At 37.1% G+C, this 19765-nt stretch overlaps 1 protein-coding gene across 3 annotated transcripts in view; it reads left to right on the top strand.

The window, feature by feature from the left end:
- The window catches only part of JAK2 (Janus kinase 2), a 117842-nt gene that overhangs the window by 27451 nt on the left and 70626 nt on the right, over positions 1-19765 (top strand). For 2 of the 3 annotated variants that reach the window (XM_019463722.2, XM_019463724.2), the window contains one exon: positions 13743-13992. In XM_019463722.2, coding sequence (XP_019319267.1) covers positions 13767-13992 — 226 coding nt within the window. In that variant the 5' untranslated portion in view covers positions 13743-13766. Of the gene's footprint in view, positions 1-13257; positions 13358-13742; positions 13993-19765 lie in introns of those variants that run through there. The other variant, XM_019463725.2, reaches the window with a different exon arrangement.

Raw genomic sequence — 19765 nt, 5'->3', positions numbered from 1 at the left:
GCAACCTACTGAATGGGAGAAGATATTTGCAAATGACCTATCTGATAAAGGGTTAGTATCCAAACTATGTAAAGAACCTATACAATTCAACACCCAAAAAACCAAATAAACCAATTCAAAAATGGGAAGAAGACATGGGACCACCTGCGTTGCTCAGTCAGTTAAGTGTCTGACTCTTGATTTCGTCCCAGGTCACATGGTTCAAGAAGTCAGCCCTGAGTTGGGCTTTGCGCTGACAGCTTGGACGGAGCCTGCTTGGGATTCTCTCTCTCCCTCTCTCTTTGCCCCTCCCCTGCTTGTGCTCTCTCTCTCTCTGTCTCTCTCAAAATAAATAAACGTTAAAAAAATGGGAAGAAGACATGCAGATGGCCAACAGACCCATGAAAAGATGTTCAACATTACCTGTCATCAGGGAAAATGCAAATCAAAACTACAATGAGATACCACCTCACCTATTGGAATGGCTAAAATCAAAAACAGAAGAAACAACAAGTGTTGGCAGGGGTGTGGAGAAAAAGCAACCCTCATGTACTGTTGGTGGGAATGCAAACTAGTATAGCCACTGTTTTCCATAGTGGCTGTACCAATTTATTCCCACCAGCTGTGTACCGGGGGTTCACTTTCTCCACATTTTTAACACCACTCATTTTTTTTTTTTTTGTCTTTTTGATAATAGTCTGACAGATGTGAGGTAATCTCTCATTGTGGTTTTTATTTTTAATGTTTATTTATTTTAGAGAGTGAGCGAGCACATGTGTGCGTGAGTGGGGGAGGGACAGAAAGAGAGGGAAACGAGAATCCCAAGAAGGCTCCATGCTTCCACTGCAGATCTTGATATGGGGCTGGAACTCACAAACTGTGAGATTATGACCTGAGCTGAATTCAAGAGTTGGATGCTTAACCGACTGAGCCACCCAGGTGCTCCTCTTATTGTGGTTTTGATTTGCATTTCCTTAATAATTAGTGATGTTGAATGTCTTTTCATGGTCATATTGGCTGTCTCTATGTCTTCTGTGGCAAAATGTCTATTCAAAGTCATATAGCTTACATCCTCTGTTTTCTTCTAGGAGTTCTATTATTTCAGGTCTTAAATTCAAGTTATTAACCCATTTTGAATTTATTTTTGTGTATGGTGTAAGATAGTGGTCTAGTTTAATATTTTTGCATTTAGCTGACCAGTTTTCCCAACACAATTTATTGAAGAAACTCTCCATTATGTATTCTTGCCTCCTTTGTCATAGGCTAATTGACTATATATGTGTGGGTTTGTTTCTGGGCTGTCTTTTCTATTACATTGGTCTATGTGTCTGTTTTCATGCCAGTACCATATTCTCCTTTGATTACTAAAGCTTTGTAGTATAGTGTGAAATCTGCTTTATTCCAGCTTTATGGAGTGATACCTTCAGCTTTATTCTCCTTAAAATTTCTTTGGTTATTTGGGGTCTTTATTCTTCCATATAAATTTTAGTATTCTTTGTTCTAGTTCTGTGAAAAAGCCTTTGGTATTTTATTGTATTTTATTGTATTTTACTGTATTTTATTGTATTTTATTGTATTTTATTGTATTTTATTTTATTTACTTACTTATTTACTTATTTACTTAGTTAGTTAGTTATTTAGTTAGTTAGTAGGCTCCATGTCCAGTGTGGAGCCCAACACAGGGCTTGAACTCTCAAGACCTGAGCTGGTATCAAGGTCAGGTGCTTAACTGACTGAGCCATCCAGGCGCCCCTGCCTTTGGTATTTTGGTGAAGATTGCATTGAATCTATAGATTCCTTTGGCTAATATGTGTATTTTCACATTACTAATTCTTCCAATTTATGAGCATGATGTATCTTTCTATTTACTTATGTTGTCTTCAGTTTCTTTCATCAGTGTTGTATACTTCTCAAGAACATAACTCTTACAAATTCAGGCTTTTCAAATGTAATCTCTTGTAATTTAAAGTTTATTTCTTTTTGAGAGAGAGAGAGAGAGAGAGAGAGAGAGAGAGAGAGAGAGAGAGAGAATGAGTGGGGGAGTGGCAGAGAGAGGAGGAGAGAAAATTCCAAGCAGACTCTGTGCTGTCAGTGCAGAACCCAATGCGAAGCTCGAACTCACAAACCGGGAGATCATGACCTGAGCTGAAATCAAGAGTTGGACGCTTAACTGACTGAGTCACCCATGCCCCTGGATCTTCAATATTCTTATTTTTTTCATCTGTTTTACTTCTGTTAATTCCTGACAGAGCAGTATTAAAATTTCTAGCTATTAGAGTTGTTTTGCCTATTTCCTTCTTTACTTTTTTGCTTCATGTGACTTGAAACTATTATTACATGCATATGAGAAGTCTAATATATACATCTATTTATTGTAGTTTTTTTTTTTTAATGTCCTGTTTTAAAAGCTGTCATGAAGATATTTTTTTCTGGACTATTATATGACCTTTTACTTATTGGTCGGTTATCTATCTCAAATTAACATTTTTGGGTATTGGTGTAAGTTGGAGGTCAAGATTGCTTTTTCTTCTTGCCACTTAATAGCCATTGACTGACATACTTTTACTGAAAAGACTGACATTTCCACCAAAATGCAGTTGGCCATATTTGTTTTCAGTTAGGTTATCTTATGTGAGGATATTTTTCTCAGCTCTATTTGTTCCTTTGGTCTATTTTTCTATATTTTTTTAAAATATGAAATTTATTGTCAAACTGGTTTCCATACAACACCCAGTGCTCATCCCAACAGGTGCCCTCCTCAAGGCCCATCACCCACCCTCCTCTCCCTCCCACCCCCCATCAACCCTCAGTTTATTCTCAGTTTTTAAGAGAGACTCTTATTTTTCTGTATTTATGCCAATACCAACTTGACTTAATTATACTAACTTCACAGTAAATCTTGATGTCTGGTAATGTAAATCCTTCCAGTTGGCTCTTCTAGATTGTTTTGACTCTTGTAATCCTTTGTTTTCCATGCAGATATTAACTTGTAAATTCCCATAATATAAGCTGCTAGGATTTTAATTGGGACTGTGTTGACTCTATATATCAATTTGGAGAAGAGTTGCTACCTGAGCAATATTGAGTTTTCCTATAGTCTTTTTTTTTTTTTTAAGTTTATTTGTTTTGAGAGATAAAGTGCAAGTGAGGGAGGGGCAGAGAGAGCGAGAATGCCAAGCAGGCTCCACACCGGCAGTGTGGAGCCCGATGGGAGGCTCAAGCTCTGAACTGGGAAATCATGACCTGAGCCAAAGTCAGACACTTAACCTACTGAGCCATCCAAGCACCCCCAGTTTTTCTATACTCTTATATCTGTATGTTCTATTCTTCCATTATTTAACTGGCCTTTATTTTTTCTAGCAGTGTTTTATAGTTTTTATTAGAGTTCTTACAGATATTTTAGTAGATTTATTCCTAAACACTTGACTCTTTGTTACTATTGTTAATGATACTGTTTTTAATCATCTTCATTTTTAAATTTGTTTCTGGTATATGAAAATCAGTTAAATTTTGTATATTGATTTTGTATGCACTATCCTTTCTAACTTCATTTAGTAATTGTTATATTCTTTAAATTTTTCTGCATACATAGTCATATCATCTGTGAATATATCAGTTTTACTTCCTCCTTTGTAATCATTATACCTTTTATTTCCTTTTCTTGCTTTATTGTGCTGGCCAGGAACTCCACTCAAATGTTGAGTGATGGGCAACCTGACACTTGATTTCAGCTCAGGTTGATCCCAGGGTTCTGGAATTGAGCCCCAAGTTGGGCTCTGTGCTAAGTGTGGAGCCTGCTTGAGATTCTCTCTCTCCCTCCCTCTGCCACTCTCTGCCATTTATGTGCGTGCTCGCTCTCTAAAAAAAAAATTTTTTTAGGGTGCCTAGGTGGCTCAGTCACTTGAGTGTTTCACTGTTGGTTTTGGCTCCAGTTGTGATCCTGTGGTCGTGGGATTGAGCCCCGCAACAGGCTCTGTGCTGAGCATGGAGCCTGCTTAAGATTCTCTCTCTCTTCCTTTGCCCCTCTCTCCCGCTTGTGCTCTCTCTCTCTCCAAAAAATAAAATAAAATAAAATGAAGATAAAATAAAATATTGAGTGGAAGTCATGATTTTAGACATGCTAATTAAGTTTTTGAATTCAAGAAGCATGAGATCAATATTTAACCATTAAGTATTTTAAGTTCTTTTATAGTTATTTTTTATAAGAATGAGGAAGTTTGCTTTTATAGCTAGTTAACTGAGAGTGTCTAATCACAAACCATTGTTGAACATTATGAGTTAGTTTCTACACTTATCGAAATGATCATATGTTACTTTCTCATGTATTCTAATAATATGATAAATTCTGTTGATTGATATTTTAATGTTAAAATAGCTTTGCTTTTTTGGGGTACACTAACCTGGTTAAGATTTGTTAGTCTCTAAAATATTATTAAATTTAATTTGCTAGTATTTTGTTCATTATTTTTTTCATATATGTTTGTAGGAGATATTTACATATAATTTTCTTTCCTTGTCACAACTTTATTACATTTTGGTATTATGTTCATACTGTACTCTTAAAATATGTGGAAAATTGTTTTGTAATTTCTATTTACTGATATAGTTTGTGTAAGCTCTTTTTTTATTCTTCAGATGTCTGGAAAAATTCACCAAGAAAGTCAATAGGCAATGAATTTTCTTTGTGGAAAAGTTTTAAGTTAAATATTCAATTTACTTAATAAATGTTAAAAGTTTGAAATTATATCTTTCTTCCTTTTTCAGTGTTTTTTCCTTCCTTTGTCCATTTTAATAAAGTTGTGTGTTTGAGGAAACCTTTTTTCAAATATTTCAAGCTTATTGGAGGATGTTCCTATATTGACATATATTTTTAGGGACACCTGGGTGGCTCAGTCGATTAAGCATCTGACTCTTGATTTTGGCTCAGGTCATGATGTCACGGTTCATGGGTTCAAGTTACCTTCCTTAACTTCTCTCTACCTTGGTTTCCCCTACTGGCAACCATTGATAGTAATAATGTCAATCTCAGGGTTTCTGGGTGGTTCAGTCAGTTAAGCGTTTGACTCTTTGATTTCGGTTCAGGTCATGATCTTACTATGGTTTGTGAGTTGGAGTCCCGCACTGGGTTCTGAGCTGACAGTGTGGAGCCTGCTTGGGATTCTGTCTCCCTCTCTCTGTACCCCTCCCCTGCTTGTTCTCCATCTCTCTCTCAAAATAAATAAAAATAAATTTAAAAAGCCTATATTTTTGGGGGAGCCTGGGTGGCTCAGTCCGTTGAGCGTCCGACTCCGGCTCAGGTCATGATCTTGCGGTCTGTGAGTCTGAGCCTCGCGTCGGGCTTTGTGCCAACAGCTCGGAGCCTGGAGCCTGTTTCGGATTCTGTGTCTGCCTCTCTCTCTGACCCTCCCCTGTTCATGCTCTGTCTCTCTCTGTCTCAGAAAAATAAATAAACGTTAAAAAAGTTTAAAAAACATATATTTTTAATATTGTAAGCTCTGCTAATGATGTCTACTTTCCAATTCTTGATATTGGCCCTTTATTTTCTCTCTTTTAAAAAAATCAATCATTTTAGTGTTTTAGCAATTTTATTAATGGCTTTTTTTTAAAAGCCAACTCTTTGTTTTTCTTTTTGTTCCCCCCCACTGATTTCTGCTCTTAAATATTTGTCCTTCTATGGTTCTTAGCTTAATTTGTTGTTCTTTTCCTAATTTCTTGGTATAAAAGCTCATTCTATATTTTGTTTAACCTTCTTTTCTCACATATGAGTTTAAGACTAAATATCCTAGTAAACACTTTTATTGCATTTCTTTCATATTTTTATCATTTTTAAATTAAAGTATTTTTTGATTTCTTCTTTACACCATTTGCTCTTTAAAAGTGTGTTGCTAAATTTCTGAATATGTGGGAATTTTCTAATCATTTTTGTTATTGATTTTTAGTTTAATCCCATTGTGATAAGAGAACATACTGGTTAATAAGTACATGTTGTGGAGGCACGTGGGTGGCTCAGTCACTTAAGTGCCTGACTCTTGATTTCAGCTCAGGTCATGATCTCAGAGTTGAGAGCAAGCTCGGGTTGATGAGATCGAACCCCATGTCGGGCTCTCTGCTGTCAATAAGATGCTTCCTTGGGATTCTCTCTCTCTTGCTCCCTGTCTCTGCCCCTCTCCTGCTTGCATGCTCTTACTCTCTCTCTCTTTCAAAATAAATAAATAAAGATTAAAAAGTACATGTCGTGATACTTTTATAAGTCGTCATAGTTTCCATAATAGATTTTTGATTTGAACACTGTTAGTAAGTTTACATCAGTTCAAATGTAGAGCTTTGTATTTTTTAATATATTTTTTCTTTTTGACTGAAGTTATTAAGGATAACATGAATTTACAGAGTATTGAGTGTTATTGATTATCTTATGTCCTATTTTGCGGTTTAAAGCACTTTATTAATTCTTATTAAACTAAGAGTGTTGTTTCAGAGAATAAAGAGTAGGTAGTGATTAAGGTCGCTTTCACTTTTTTATGTTATCCTCTAATGTTGTTATTTCTTCAGTATTTTTAAGAATTACATAAATTAGGGGCGTCTGGGTGGCTCAGTCAGTTAAGCGTCTGACTTCGGCTCATGGTTCATAAGTTTGAGCCCTGCATCGGGCTCCATGCTGACAGCTCGGAGCCTGGAGCCTGCTTCAGATTCTGTATCTCCCTCTCTCTCTGTCCCTCCCCTGTTTGTGCTCCGTCTCTCTGTCTCTGTCTCTCTCTCTCTCAAAAATAAACATTAAAAAAAAAAAGAATTGCATAAATTAATCATAGTATATGCAACATTAAACCAACATTATGGGTCTTAAATTGATAAAATGGTTGCTTGCTCCATTGTTCATATTTTTAATATATTCCTTTAGTATTTTTTGACACTTGCTTTATGGTAGAACATGTTTGTTTTCAGAAATTTTCCAGGTGCATTTGGAAAGGATGCGTTGTTGGTGTCCTCTTTTGATTGTATTTTTCAGTGAAATATAGGGAGTGGAAAGTCAGAGTTGGAATGGCAGCTTTGGTGGTAGAGGAGTAAGGATAAGGTACGAGGTAGTTAATTAGAAAAGTGGGAGAGTAAATAGATTAAGGAAATAAATAAAGTAATAAATAGTAGATTGTAGGTGCACAGCACTAAAGGCCCGTTTGAATTTAGAGTTTATGAATTTCAAGATAGACCAATCTCAGTGCATGTGTGTTTTCATCAGCTGTATTTATATATATAGGCAGAAGTTCTGAGTATTGAGTCAAATGTTGAACTGGTTTAGAGTTTCCTTACCATCTTTGGTGTTCTGACCCTTTATTTTGACTTCTGTGAGTTAAGCGTTCTTAAAACTAAAGTTTATCTCTTCTCAGAAGATTATTTTAATATGAATGTAGGCATCTCTAACACCAATTAAATTTCTTCTTTTATTCTTAAATGTTTTATTCTGGTCTGTTTTCTTTTTTCTGCCATCTAGAGCTCTTGGAGTTACACTTCCTGGATTGATGCTCCCTGTTTAGTTTTTGCTCCTATTTCTTTCTCTTGATCTAGGAAACTGGGAGTTTGTCTTGACTTTGTCTTCCAAATTATTTGGTCTCCAGTTGTGTTATTCAGTGTTTTCATTGAATTGTCATCTTTTAAAACTTAACTATTTTCATTCTCTTCTCCTTTTTAGTGATCATGTAATGATGCTTTATGTTTTCAAAAATTCTGAATCTCTCTGAGGATACCAAGGAGAATTTTTATTTATTTTATTTTATTTTATTTTATTTTATTATTTATTTATTTATTTACTTACTTACTTACAGAGAGCACGTGTGCCTGCAAGCAGGGGGAAGGGCAGAGGGAGGGAGGGGAAGAGAGAGAGAGAGAGAGGGAAAGAATATGCCAAGCAGGCTCCATGCCCAGCCCAGCTTGGAGCCCAATGTGGGCTTGATCTTCCAACCCTGAGATCGTGACCTGAGCTGAACTCAAGAGTTGGACACTTAACTGACTGAGCCACCTAGGCAATCCCCAAGGAGAATTTTTCAAAATATTCTCTTCCCTGTATTTGTTTTTTCTGGTGTTAGTTTTTGCTGTTCATTTTTGTCCTCCTCTTTTATGCTTTCTTCCTATCCCCCTTCACCTCCAGTGTGTGGTCATCCTTGATTATCTTGGCATATTTATTCTTTTTGTATGTGTGTGCAGAAAACTTTAATGCTTATTAATGCCTTCTTCTGTGTGTATTTTAAATAGAATCTATTTATTTCCTACACTTTGTTTTCTTTGTCATCTGTTCCTGTCTACTTTTTGTCTTCCATCAGTTCTTCAAAATTCTTTCTGATTTTGCTGATAGCACTGTTGCTTATTTTTCCAAGCTATCATGAATTTACTCACATAAACTTTTTATTTTACTCCTTTCTGTCCTTTTGGCTATCGTTGTCATATCTTTTGCTTTTACATCTATTACAAGTTTTACCATATGCTATTATCATTATGCTTTTAAACAATTGTTAATTGTCTTTTAAATAATTCAAGAAAGGGAAGAAAAATGGAATGTTATAGTTACCCACATATTTACTGTTTTTGACTTCTTCATTCCTTTCTACAAATCTGAATTTGCATCACTTATCATTTGCCTGTAATCCAGAGGACTGTTTTTTTTAAGCATTTCTTAAAGTTTTTTGTTGTTGTTGTTGTTGTTGTTGTTGATGTGTACTCCCAGTGTCCATTTATCTGAAAATATATTTGTTTAGCTTAAGTTTTAAAGGTTATTTTTGTGGACTATAGAATTTTAGGTTCAACAGCTCCTTTTCCTCCCTAGCAGCATGTTGTCTTCTGGTCTCTATTGTTTCTGATGAGATGTCAGTTGTATGTCTTACTTAGCTCTTCTGTATGTAAGTGGCTACTTTTAAGACTTTTCTCTATGATTTTTGGCAGTTTGACTATGATATGACTATATGGGGATTTTGCTGAATGGAGCTACATGAACGATTTTATTCATGGTTTGATTTTTTCAAATTTAGAAAAAACTTAGCCAGTATTTTTCCAAATATCATCTTCTGTCTTGTTCACATGTGTTAGATTGCTCAATATTGTATAGGTCATATGATTTCTATGTCTTCATGCATTTATCTTTGATTCTTTTGCATGTATATCATAGTAAACACATTTTAGAAAATCCAACATTTGGGTTTGCTGTCAGTCCCATTTCTATATATTTTATCTCTTGACTCTACATCACATTTTTCTTTATGTTAAATAGATTTCACTTGACTGTTGTCTCTTGTGGATGATATCTTGTACAAACTCTGGGCAGTGTGGATTTTAGTCTTTCTTTGAAGTGTAGGGCTTTGTTCTAGCAGGGACTTTACCTTGATCCTGTGGAGACTTAGTTTTAGGCTTTGTTAGGACTGTCCATTTCAGTTTTGCCCTTATTTCTGATATGTGGTTCTTATTCCTCAAGTGTGGTTTTTCTGGAGGTTCAGTGAAAAGCCTGAAATATTTACCAATTCCTTCTACATCCAAACTCTGATTCTCCAGAATCAGATAGCTATTGAAATCTCTTCCTATATCTTTTAGATTTTTAGTTGTTGCCTCTCCCTGGGCTTTTTGGATTTTCATCCCATGCATGGGAATACAGGAGTGAGCCCCTCAAGATTCTCTTTTTTTCTGGGGTACCTGGGTGGCTCAGTCATTTGAGCATCCAACTTCAGCTCAGGTCATGATCTCACGGTTCATGGGTTTGAGCCCCACGTCGGGCTCTGTGCTGACAACTTGGAGCCTGGAGCCTGCTTCGGACTCTGTGTCTCCTCTCTCTCTGCCCCTCCTCCCCACCCCCTGTCTCAAGAATAAATAAACATTAAAAAAATTTTAAAAAAAAAGACTCTTTTTCTTTCCAGGATTTCTGCCTTCAGTTTCTATCTGTTTACCACCTCCAGAGTTTGTTCCCGGATTCTTCCAGCCAGCAAGACTACAGCTTTGTATAATAGCTCTGTCCTTTTCTCCAGCATCTATTGGGTACTACAAAGACTGTGTAGTTTCCTCAGGATAAAAGATGGATTGATGTGGGGGCACCTGGGTGGCCCAGTCAGTTAAGCATCAGACTTGTGATTTTGGCTCAGGTCATGATCTCACAGTTCGTGGGTTTGAGCCCCATGTTGGGCTCCATGCTGTCAGTGTGGGATTCTTTCTCTCCCTCTCTCTGCCTGCCCCCCGATCTCTCTCAAAATAAATAAAATAAACATTAAAAAAAATATATGGGTAAATGAGGACCTCCTTCACTGTTTTTCTTTCTCTCAGGGGTCAGATCCCCTGTAGTTGCTGTATCTGCTTTTGTTTGCTTGGCATTGCCTTCAGTGTTTTTAAGATATTTTTCCTAGACTTTATAATTGTTATCAGTAAAGCATATGGGTTTGTATCAAAAGCATCCAAATCAGAAAGGAAGAAGTAAGTATGTATACACACACACACACACACACACACACACACACACACACACACGAATATTATTCAGCCTTAAAAAAGGAATAAACATTGTTTGCAACAACATGGATGAACCTTAGGGGCAAGTAAAATAAGTCAGAATGACAGATACTGCATGGTACCACTTACATGTGTAATAAAAAAAAAAGTCTAACTCTAAGAATCAGATAGTAGAAAAGTCTTGCTAAGGACTGGAATTTGGGAGAAATTGGTAAAAGGCTATAGGTTTTTGGTTATAAGATAAGTTTTGAAAATCTAATATAACACATTGACTACAGTTGAGAACATTGTATTGCATAATTGAAATTTTTCTGTATTGTATAATTGAAATTTTCTAAGATAACTTAAAAAAAATAACTTCATGAGGTGATGGATGTGTTGATTCAGTGATGGGGAGTCATTTCACCGTGTATACGGTGTCAATCATGTTGTATATGCTAAGTATCTCACAGTTTTGTCAATATAGTGGAAAGGTTTTTTTCAAATAAGACTGCAACTTGAAAATTGTTAAGGCCTCACTGAGAGATCTGCTAAAAGATACATTTCAGCAGGAAAAAGTCCAAAAGGAAAGCATAAGGTCCAAAACAATGGTGAGCACAAATTGATGAAATTCTTGCAAATTTGCCCCTTAATGGCTAAGAGTTCATTTTAGATGAATTTCAGTAATTGAGTATAGAAGAGACAGTACTTGAGTATAGTAAGTTACAAGAAAATTTTTAAAAATTCTATATTTTTGAGCAAATTAAATTGTTTAAATTTGTATATCCAGTTGCTTTTGGACTTCAAAAATCTTGCAGTTTTAACAGTTGCTGGCTTGTTGTTTTGTTGTGTTTTTACTCACCAGAAGTCCTATGATATTTGAAGAACTAAGTATTAACTCTAGTATTTAATGTAATAAAGTCCTTATAGTTATAGATCTAAATTTCACCTTGCACATCCCTTAATCATGTTTCTTTCCTGTAATGTCTGCACTTAGTACAGTGACGTTCAGAAATGCTGTGTGAGTGTGTTTGTCATTATTTTCTCCTTCTCCCTTCACATAGCTCTGCTCATGATTTAAATGAAGGTCTATGGGGAAATCTTACAAATATCAATCTCATGTTTTAGCTGCCACCTAGAGTCTGGTGTAATTGTCCTGCTTCCATTTCTAAACAAAAGTGTGTAAAGGAGTAGTCCTTATTCTATTCCTTTGTCCAATGTCCAATGTCAAGAGGCAAAGTCTTCATTTCCTTATATCCATTAATGGTATTATAGATCTTCCAAGTTTGAATTCCTCGCATTGTCTTTTACCCCTGGCTTAAAAATTTTTTTTATTTGAGTGTACTTTGATTCGAGTTGCATTAGTATCAGGTGTACAGAATAGTGAATCAGTAGCATCTCTCTGTGTTATGCTGTGCTCACTGCAACATCATTGACTTCATACCCTGTGCTGTGCCTTTTATTCCTGTGGCTTATTCATTCCATGACTGGACTCCTGGCTTCCTCTGGATTCAGTCAGTTACCAGGTTGCATGAAGTCTTACTGTTATATTACCATTCATCATTCAACCATTGCTGTTTCAATTAAGGATATTACTACTATCTAGACTATTGCCGTAGCTTTTGTTTCTACTTCACTTTTTAATTCATCATTTGACTGTAGGATAAAGTTTACATTCTTTGATCCCTTTTTTTTTTCAAGTAGGCCCCATGCCCAATGTGGGGCTTGAACTCACAACCCTGAGAGTGAGAGTCCATGCTTTGTGGGGAGCCTCAGTGACTCATTCAGTTAAGTGTCCAACTTTGGCTCAGGTCGTGATCTCACAGTTTGTGAGTTTGAGCCCCACATCGGGCTCTATGCTGACAGCACAGAGCCTGTGTGGGATTCTTTCTCTCTCTCTCTCTGCCCCCCTACCCCTCACCCCACCCTCCCCCCCGGCTTGTGCTCTCTCTCTCTCTCTCTCAAAAATAAATAAACATTAAAAAAAAATAATAAAAGAGTCACATGCTTTACTGACTAAGCCCAGCCAGATGCCCCTTAAATTCTTTGATCTGACATTCAGACTTTTCTTAATTCTTTACTCTATCAGTTAGGATTGCATTCAATTATAAATAATAAGATGTCTTGTGGTAGAAAGGTGATTCTTGACACTGATTCAGGTGCTTAAGTTTGCCAGGTCTTTTATTCTCTTGGCATTTTCTTCCTGGTTTTAAGGTGACTGCCCTACCCTGCTCGGAGGCAGGTAGGAAGAAAGTGAAGAGAGAAAAGCTAAAAGGAGTCCAGTGGGGCACCCGAGTGGCTCAGATGGTTGAACGTCCGGCTCTTGATTTCCACTCAGGTCATGATGTCACAGGTCATGAGTTTGAGCCCCATGTCGGGCTGTGCTGACAGTGCAGAGCCTGCTTGGGATTCTCCCTCTCTCTCTGCCCCTATCCTGCTTGTACTCGCCCCTTTCTCTCTCTCTCTCTCTCTCTCTCTCTCAAATAAATAAACTTAAAAAAATTAAAAAACAAAAAAGAAGGTCAGGTCTGCTTTCTTTTAAGGAATGGTTCTGGAAGTACCACCCAGCAACTTCCACTTAAATCTCATTTGTTGAAACTGGTTCACGTGGCTATTCATCTGTGGGGAAGTGCAGTTCTTTGGGGGTATGTTGCTCTCCTTAAAAAAATTGGGCCTCTCAAGAAGGAAAAAATGTATCCTGGGTATGTAGTTGCAGTTTTGCCACAAATATTCATCTGTACTTTCAGTCCTTTCCTAAACGGCATAAGTGCTCAAATACTGCACTGTGGCCCAGTTAATTAGAGTATCTTGTGCCTTTCTGTTTCTCAGCACAGTTCTACTCTCCTGGAATGTTCTACATCTTCCGTTCATATAAATCCAATCTGTTGTACAGAGTCAACTCTGTATATGAACTCCTCTAATAAAACTTGTAAGTTTAAACCCAGTTTGAAATGTTACTTACCCCCTGCAGACCCCAGTAAGCAGTCGTCACACTAATTCATTTGTTTTGAATTTATGTTGTCTAGTTGGATCTCTTCTCCTGTTACCTGTGACTGATTTTGTTTGTGCATTTTGTTAGTATTACATATCTGTATTATGTTTCCTCAGTTAAGTTGTAAACTTCAGTTTTATAGGCCTTGTCCACAGGAAGTTTATAATCTCAGTGCCTCTCACTGTGCTTTGTACATAGTGCACGATATTTATTCAGTTACCAATTTAACAGAGTCAGTGCTTTCAGGGAAGGCTTCTTTGTACATGAGGGATACTTTATCAGTATCACTTTCTTTTGTAATGTTATTGTTTTTTCTTAACAGGCAAATGTTCTGAAAAAACTCTGCATGGGAATGGCTTGCCTTACCATGACGGAAATGGAAGGAGTATCTGTATCTCCTGTACATCAGAATGGTGATATTCCTGGAAATGCTAATTCTGTGAAGCAAATAGATCCACTCCTACAGGTGTATCTTTATCATTCTCTTGAGAAGGCTGATGGAGAATATCTGAATTTTCCAACTGGGGAGTATGTTGCAGAAGAAATTTGTGTTGCTGCTTCTAAAGCTTGTGGTAAATATTCAAAAACATATATTTTCTCCTTGTTAATAGATCATTGTTTCAATTATACTACTCTAATGTACATATATAATGTATTATTCTTTGTGTTTTAAAATGCTTATATGACTGATGGGTATGTTCTTACATACATAATAAAAGGAGAACGTCACTAGAGTACATTTAAGGTAAATCTGCCTTGGGCTCGTCCTACAGACTGAATGTGTTTCCCTAAGGTTGGTGATGAAATCTATTGCTCTAATGTGATGGTATTTGGAGCTGGTTCCTTCAAGAGGTGATTAGGTCAGTGGGTGGATCCCTTATCAGTGGAATGAGTACCTTTAGAAAAGAGACCCCACAGAGCTCTGTCACCCCTTCTTCCATGTGAGGACATGGTAAGAAAATGAATCAGAAGAGGGTTTCTGTGAACTAGAAAATGGGTGCTCATTAGGCAACCAAGAGTTTTTAATTCCTAGCCTCCAGAACTGTGAGAAATTTCTGTTGTTTCTAAGCCCCTTAGTCTGTGGTATTTTTGTTGTAGCATCCTGAATGGAATGCTTCGAAAGTTGGTACTGAGAAGTGGGGGACTGCTGTAACAAATATCGAAACATGTAGAAGTAGCTTTGGAACTGGGTTTTGAGGAACACGTTAGAAAAAGCCTATCTTACTGTGAATGGACCTTTAAAGGGGATTCTGGTGAGGACTCAGAAAGAAAAGAGGAGAGCCGTAGAGAAAGTCTTAATATTCTTAGAGAATACATAAGTAATCTGAATAGAATGTTGGTAGAAATATGTATGATAAAGGCCATTCTGATGAGGTCTCAGACAAAAATGTGAGACATGTTACTGGAAATTAGAGGAAAAGCAACCCTGGTGAAGTGGCGTTGACCTTAAAAAACAAAAGAGCCAGTTATTTTATCAGCAAAATGACTTTATTTAGGAAGAGCAGAGGAATGGCAGTTTGGGACCAGCAAACTCTAGAGAACCACAGACAACTTCAGAGAACAGAGGAAAGGGCTTACTTTTATAGGAGAAAGGAGGAAGCTGGGAGGAGCGGTTTTCTCGGAGTCCTTATTGGCTGGGTTTTGCTGGGCGGGAGCAAGTCTTCCTTCTGCTGGGGTGTGTAAAGTAAGCCTCTTCCTGTCAGGGAGTGTGATGTAGGCTTAGGGCAGGTAGTAATGTGGGGGAGCTTCCCCTTCAGGGCTTCCTACTCCATTTTATTATATTTTATTATATTATATTTTATTTTATTATATTTTATTTTAATTTAATTTAATTTAATTTTATTTTATTTTATTTTTTCCTACTCCATTTTAAATGAAGTTTCCTTTTTTTCATAGTGGAAAAGAACTTGCCTGAACTGTGTTTTAGTGTTTTGGTGAAAATAGAACTTGTGAGCAAAGAAATCAGATGTATTTACCTAAGCAAACTCTCGAAGGTGTGGGTTGACTCCTCCTGACTGCTTTAGTAAAACGCGAACAGAAAGATGGAACCGTTAAGCAAAAAGGAAGGCGAACTGAAAAGATTTGTAAAATTCTCAGTCTTTCCATGTTGCAAAAAGTGAGAAAGTGGTTAGAAGAGAGCACTAAGGATGTGGCCAGTGGACCATTTAAGATTTGTGTAGCTCAGCTGTTTCTACATTCGCTAGGAGCTTTGATGGGACAGGCCTCTCCCGTCACAGCTCCTAGTGCCGGGGCCCGCCCTGGGGAGCAGAGTGCTTTCAGAGCCAAAGCTGCCAGAGCTTGGAGACCTGCTTGCTGCCTGGTGCTGCCTCACTCTGAGGGCTCTTCTTGGAGCACTGCCGGCCCCAGGTGCAGCCCCTGCCTTCCAGAGGGTGCAGGCAGCAAACTTTGATGGAGGGTATTGTTTCCAGCAGGGAAGAGTGTACAGGCTCAGGGGACGTGGCTGCCTCCACCTGGATTTCAAAGGATGGAGCCACCCAAAACCATTAGGTACTGGGCTGCCTGGAGCCTCGGGGCCCAGCCTCTGCCGGGTAAAGCTGCTTGGACAGGACTTGCCCCAGTGGGTCCTGTAGGCAAGCCCTCTGTCCTAGGGGTCCTTGACCACAGCTTATCATGTCAAAGAGGATTATTATAGAGCCTTAAGGTCTAATGGAACTTGCCCTGTTGGGTTTTAGACTTGTTGGGGATCTATCACTCTTTTCTTATTTTCTCTGTCTCCCTTCTGGAGCAGAAATGTCTGTTTTAGGAAGCATTTAACTTGTTCGATTTCACTGACTCACAGCCAGAGTGCAGTTTACCTCAGGTTGAATGGTACCTTGAGTCTCACTCACATAAGATTTAGTTGATATTCACGTGAGACTTAGAACTTTAGACTTTTGAGTTGATGCGGGAATGAATTAGGACTTTTTGGGGCTGTCGGAATGGAATGAATATATTTTTAATGTGAAAAGGACGTGAATTTGGGGGTACCAAGGGCAAAATGGTAAGTTTCAATTGCCGTATCCTCTCATCTACTTACCTTCTGCAGTTTTCACTCTAGAAGTTTTATTTGGGATGCTTTTTAATAATTGCCATTACCTCATCATGTTCATTTTTTTTTCCTCATTTTTTTTTATTAAGTGGAATATATCGTAGTACCTGATTTAACTTTCTTGGTTGGTAATTCTGCCATGTCTGTCATTTCTTGCTATCCTACTGATTGATGTTTCTTCTAGTTATGGGTCATATTTTCCTGCTGTTTTGAATGCCTACAACTTTTTATTGGATGGTGGATATTATAATGTAAATTTGTAACTTACATTGTTGCCTGCTGGATTTTATTATATTCTTCAGTGCTGGCCTTTTTCTGGCACTGTTAGGTAATGGGTGGTTTACCTAGCTGCTTTTGAGAGCTTCTTTATCTTCGTCTTCCCCTCCTCCTTTTCCTTCTCCTTCCTTCTTTTGTTAAATAATTCAATATTTTTAGTATATTCACAGAGCTCTACAATCATGTCAGTTTTCACCACCCCCAGAAAGAAACCTCTTACCCATCAGCAGTCACTTTCCATGTCTTCCCCAACTCCCCCCAACCACAAATCTACTCCTAAGAATTTGTACACTTGGGACATTTCATATAAGTGGAATCATGCGGGCCACATGTGTTTTTTGTGACAAGGAGTTGAATTCCTGAGTCATATCATAACTTTGTGTTTGATCTTTTGAGGAACCGCCCTCATGTTTTCAAGGCATCTGCATCATTTTACATTTCCGATAGCAGAGTATGAAGGTCCCAATTTCTCTACATCTTGATTAACACTTGTTACGACCTTTCTTTTTGATAATAGACATACTAGTGGGTGTGAAGTGGTATCTCATTGTGGTTTTCTTGAAAAATCTTTATAGATAAATAATTCACATATCATACATTTCATACTTTTAAAAAGTGTATGGTAAAGTAATTTTTAGTATCTCCAGTTGATTTTAGAACACTTTTTCACCCCAAAAGAAGCTCTGTGCTTATTGGCTATCACTCTCTCACCCCCTCTTCCTTCTTTAGTCTTAGGCATCCCCTAATCTGTGTTCTGTCTCAATAAATTTGTCTATCTAGATATTTCATACAGATGGAGTCATATAATATGTGGCCTTTTATTACTGGCTTCTAATACCCAGAATTTCCACCCCAAGGAAATCTTTAGTAAAAGTTGAAAGATTTATATGATCTGGAGAGAAACTCCAGACCATTAAACTCATACAGTTTTCATGAAGTTCATCCGTATTTTTTTTTGCATGTAATTTATTTATTTATTTATTTATTTATTTATTTATTAATATGAAATTTATTGTCAGATTGGTTTCCATACAACACCCAGTGCTCATCCCAAAAGGTGCCCTCCTCAATGCCCATCACCCACCCTCCCCTCCCTCCCACCCCCCATCAACCCTCAGTTTGTTCTCAGTTTTTAAGAGTCTCTTATGTTTTGGCTCCCTCCCTCTCTAACCTTTTTTTTTTTCCTTCCCCTCCCCCATGGTCTTCTGTTAAGTTTCTCAGTTCACCCATATTGTAACATCTGTCAGTAGTTAATTCTTTCATGGCTGAATAGTATGCTGTTGTGTGGATAATACCACGTATTGCTTAACCGTTGATCATTTGATGGACATTTTGGCTGTTTCTGCCTTTTGTCTGTCATGAATAATGTTTCTATGAACATTTGTGTACAGTGTGGACAGGTGATTTCATTTCTGCATATATACCTAGGAGTGGAATTGTGGGTCACATCGTAACTCTATGGTTCACTTTTTGAGGAACTACCAGACTGTTTTCCAAAGTGGCTGCACCATTTTACATTCACACCAGTAGTGTGTGAGGGTTCTGATTACTCCACATCCCTAATAACACTTGTTGTTATATGACCTTTTAAAAATTCTATCCATTCTATTGGGTGTAAAGTGGTATCTTATTGTAGTTTTGATACATATTTTTTTTCTGATTAGTAGTTCTTTTGGGTATCTTTGCCTTGCTTACTGGCAACTGTGTATCTTCTTTGGAGAAATGTCTATTCAAATCCTTTGTCCACTTTTAAAATGTTTGTTTGTTACTGAGTTGTTAATAGTTATATTTTCTAGATCCCTTATCAGATACTATATGATTTGGAAATCTTTTCTCCCGTTTTATGTTTTGTCTTTTCACTGTCTGGATCTGGATAGTGTTCTTTGAAGCAAAGATCTTTAATTTTAATGAAGCCTCATTTGTTTATTTTTGTTGTTGTTGCTTGTGTTTTTGTGTCATATCTAAGAATTCATTACCAAATCAAGTTCATGAGGAATTTCCCCTGCAGTTTCTTCTAGGAGTTTCATAGTTTAAGGTTTGCGCCCCGTTAAGTTCATTTTTGCTGATGGTTGAGGGTAGGGATCCACTGTCATTCTTCTGCATGTGAATATACACCTGTTACTGACTTCCCCCACTTTATATAGTGTTTATAAGGTTCATACATGTTGTACCATGTATCAGTACATTATTCCTTTATGGATGAATGATATTCAGCTAAATAGTATCAAATATATGATACAATATGGATAAACTTTATAAGTATTGAGTGAAGTGTAAGAAGCCAGTATCAAATGGATATCTACATGCAAATCCCAGCATCGTTTGATGAAGAGGCTGTGAGTTCCCATACTCAGTAGTCTCAGAACCCTTGTCAAAGCATCATTTGGCCATAGATGAGTGGGTTTGTTTCTGGATTTTCAATTCTGTTTCATTGGTCTATATGTCTTAATGCCAGTACCATACTCTCTGTATCACTATAGTTTTGTAGTAAGTTTTGTAATCAGTGTGAGTTTTCTAGCTTTCTTGTTCTTTTTCAAAATTGTTTTGATCTTTCCTAGTCCCTTTAATTTTTATATTAATTTTATGATTAGCTTGTCAATTTCTGCAGTAAAGACAGCTGAGATTTCTATAGGGATTACATTGAATATATAGGTCAGTTTGGGGACTACTACTATCTCATTGAAATAAGTCTTCCAATCCATGAACATGAAATATCTTTTTGTCTATTTGGGTCTTCTTTAATTTTTTTCTGCAGTGTTTTATAGTGCTCAATGTATAAGTCTTACCTCTTAAATTTATTTATAGGTATTTCATTCACTTGGATGCTGTCGTAAATGGAATTGTTTTTATTATACTTTTTTGGATTGTTCATTGTTCATGTATAGAAATAGAGCTGATTTTTACCTGTTGATCTTATGTCCTTTAACTTTGTTGAATTCATTTATAGGCTCTGACATTTTTTTGGGGGGGTTAACTATTTTCTGTATATAAGATCATATCATGGGCCAATAAAGACAGTT

The sequence above is a fragment of the Panthera pardus genome, unplaced genomic scaffold (genome assembly GCF_024362965.1).
Source record: "Panthera pardus isolate Hobbes unplaced genomic scaffold, ASM2436296v1 HiC_scaffold_20, whole genome shotgun sequence".
Taxonomy (NCBI): Eukaryota; Metazoa; Chordata; class Mammalia; order Carnivora; family Felidae; genus Panthera; species Panthera pardus.
The sequence above is the reverse complement of the archived record's forward strand: the minus strand, read 5'-3'. Positions and strand labels throughout refer to the sequence as shown.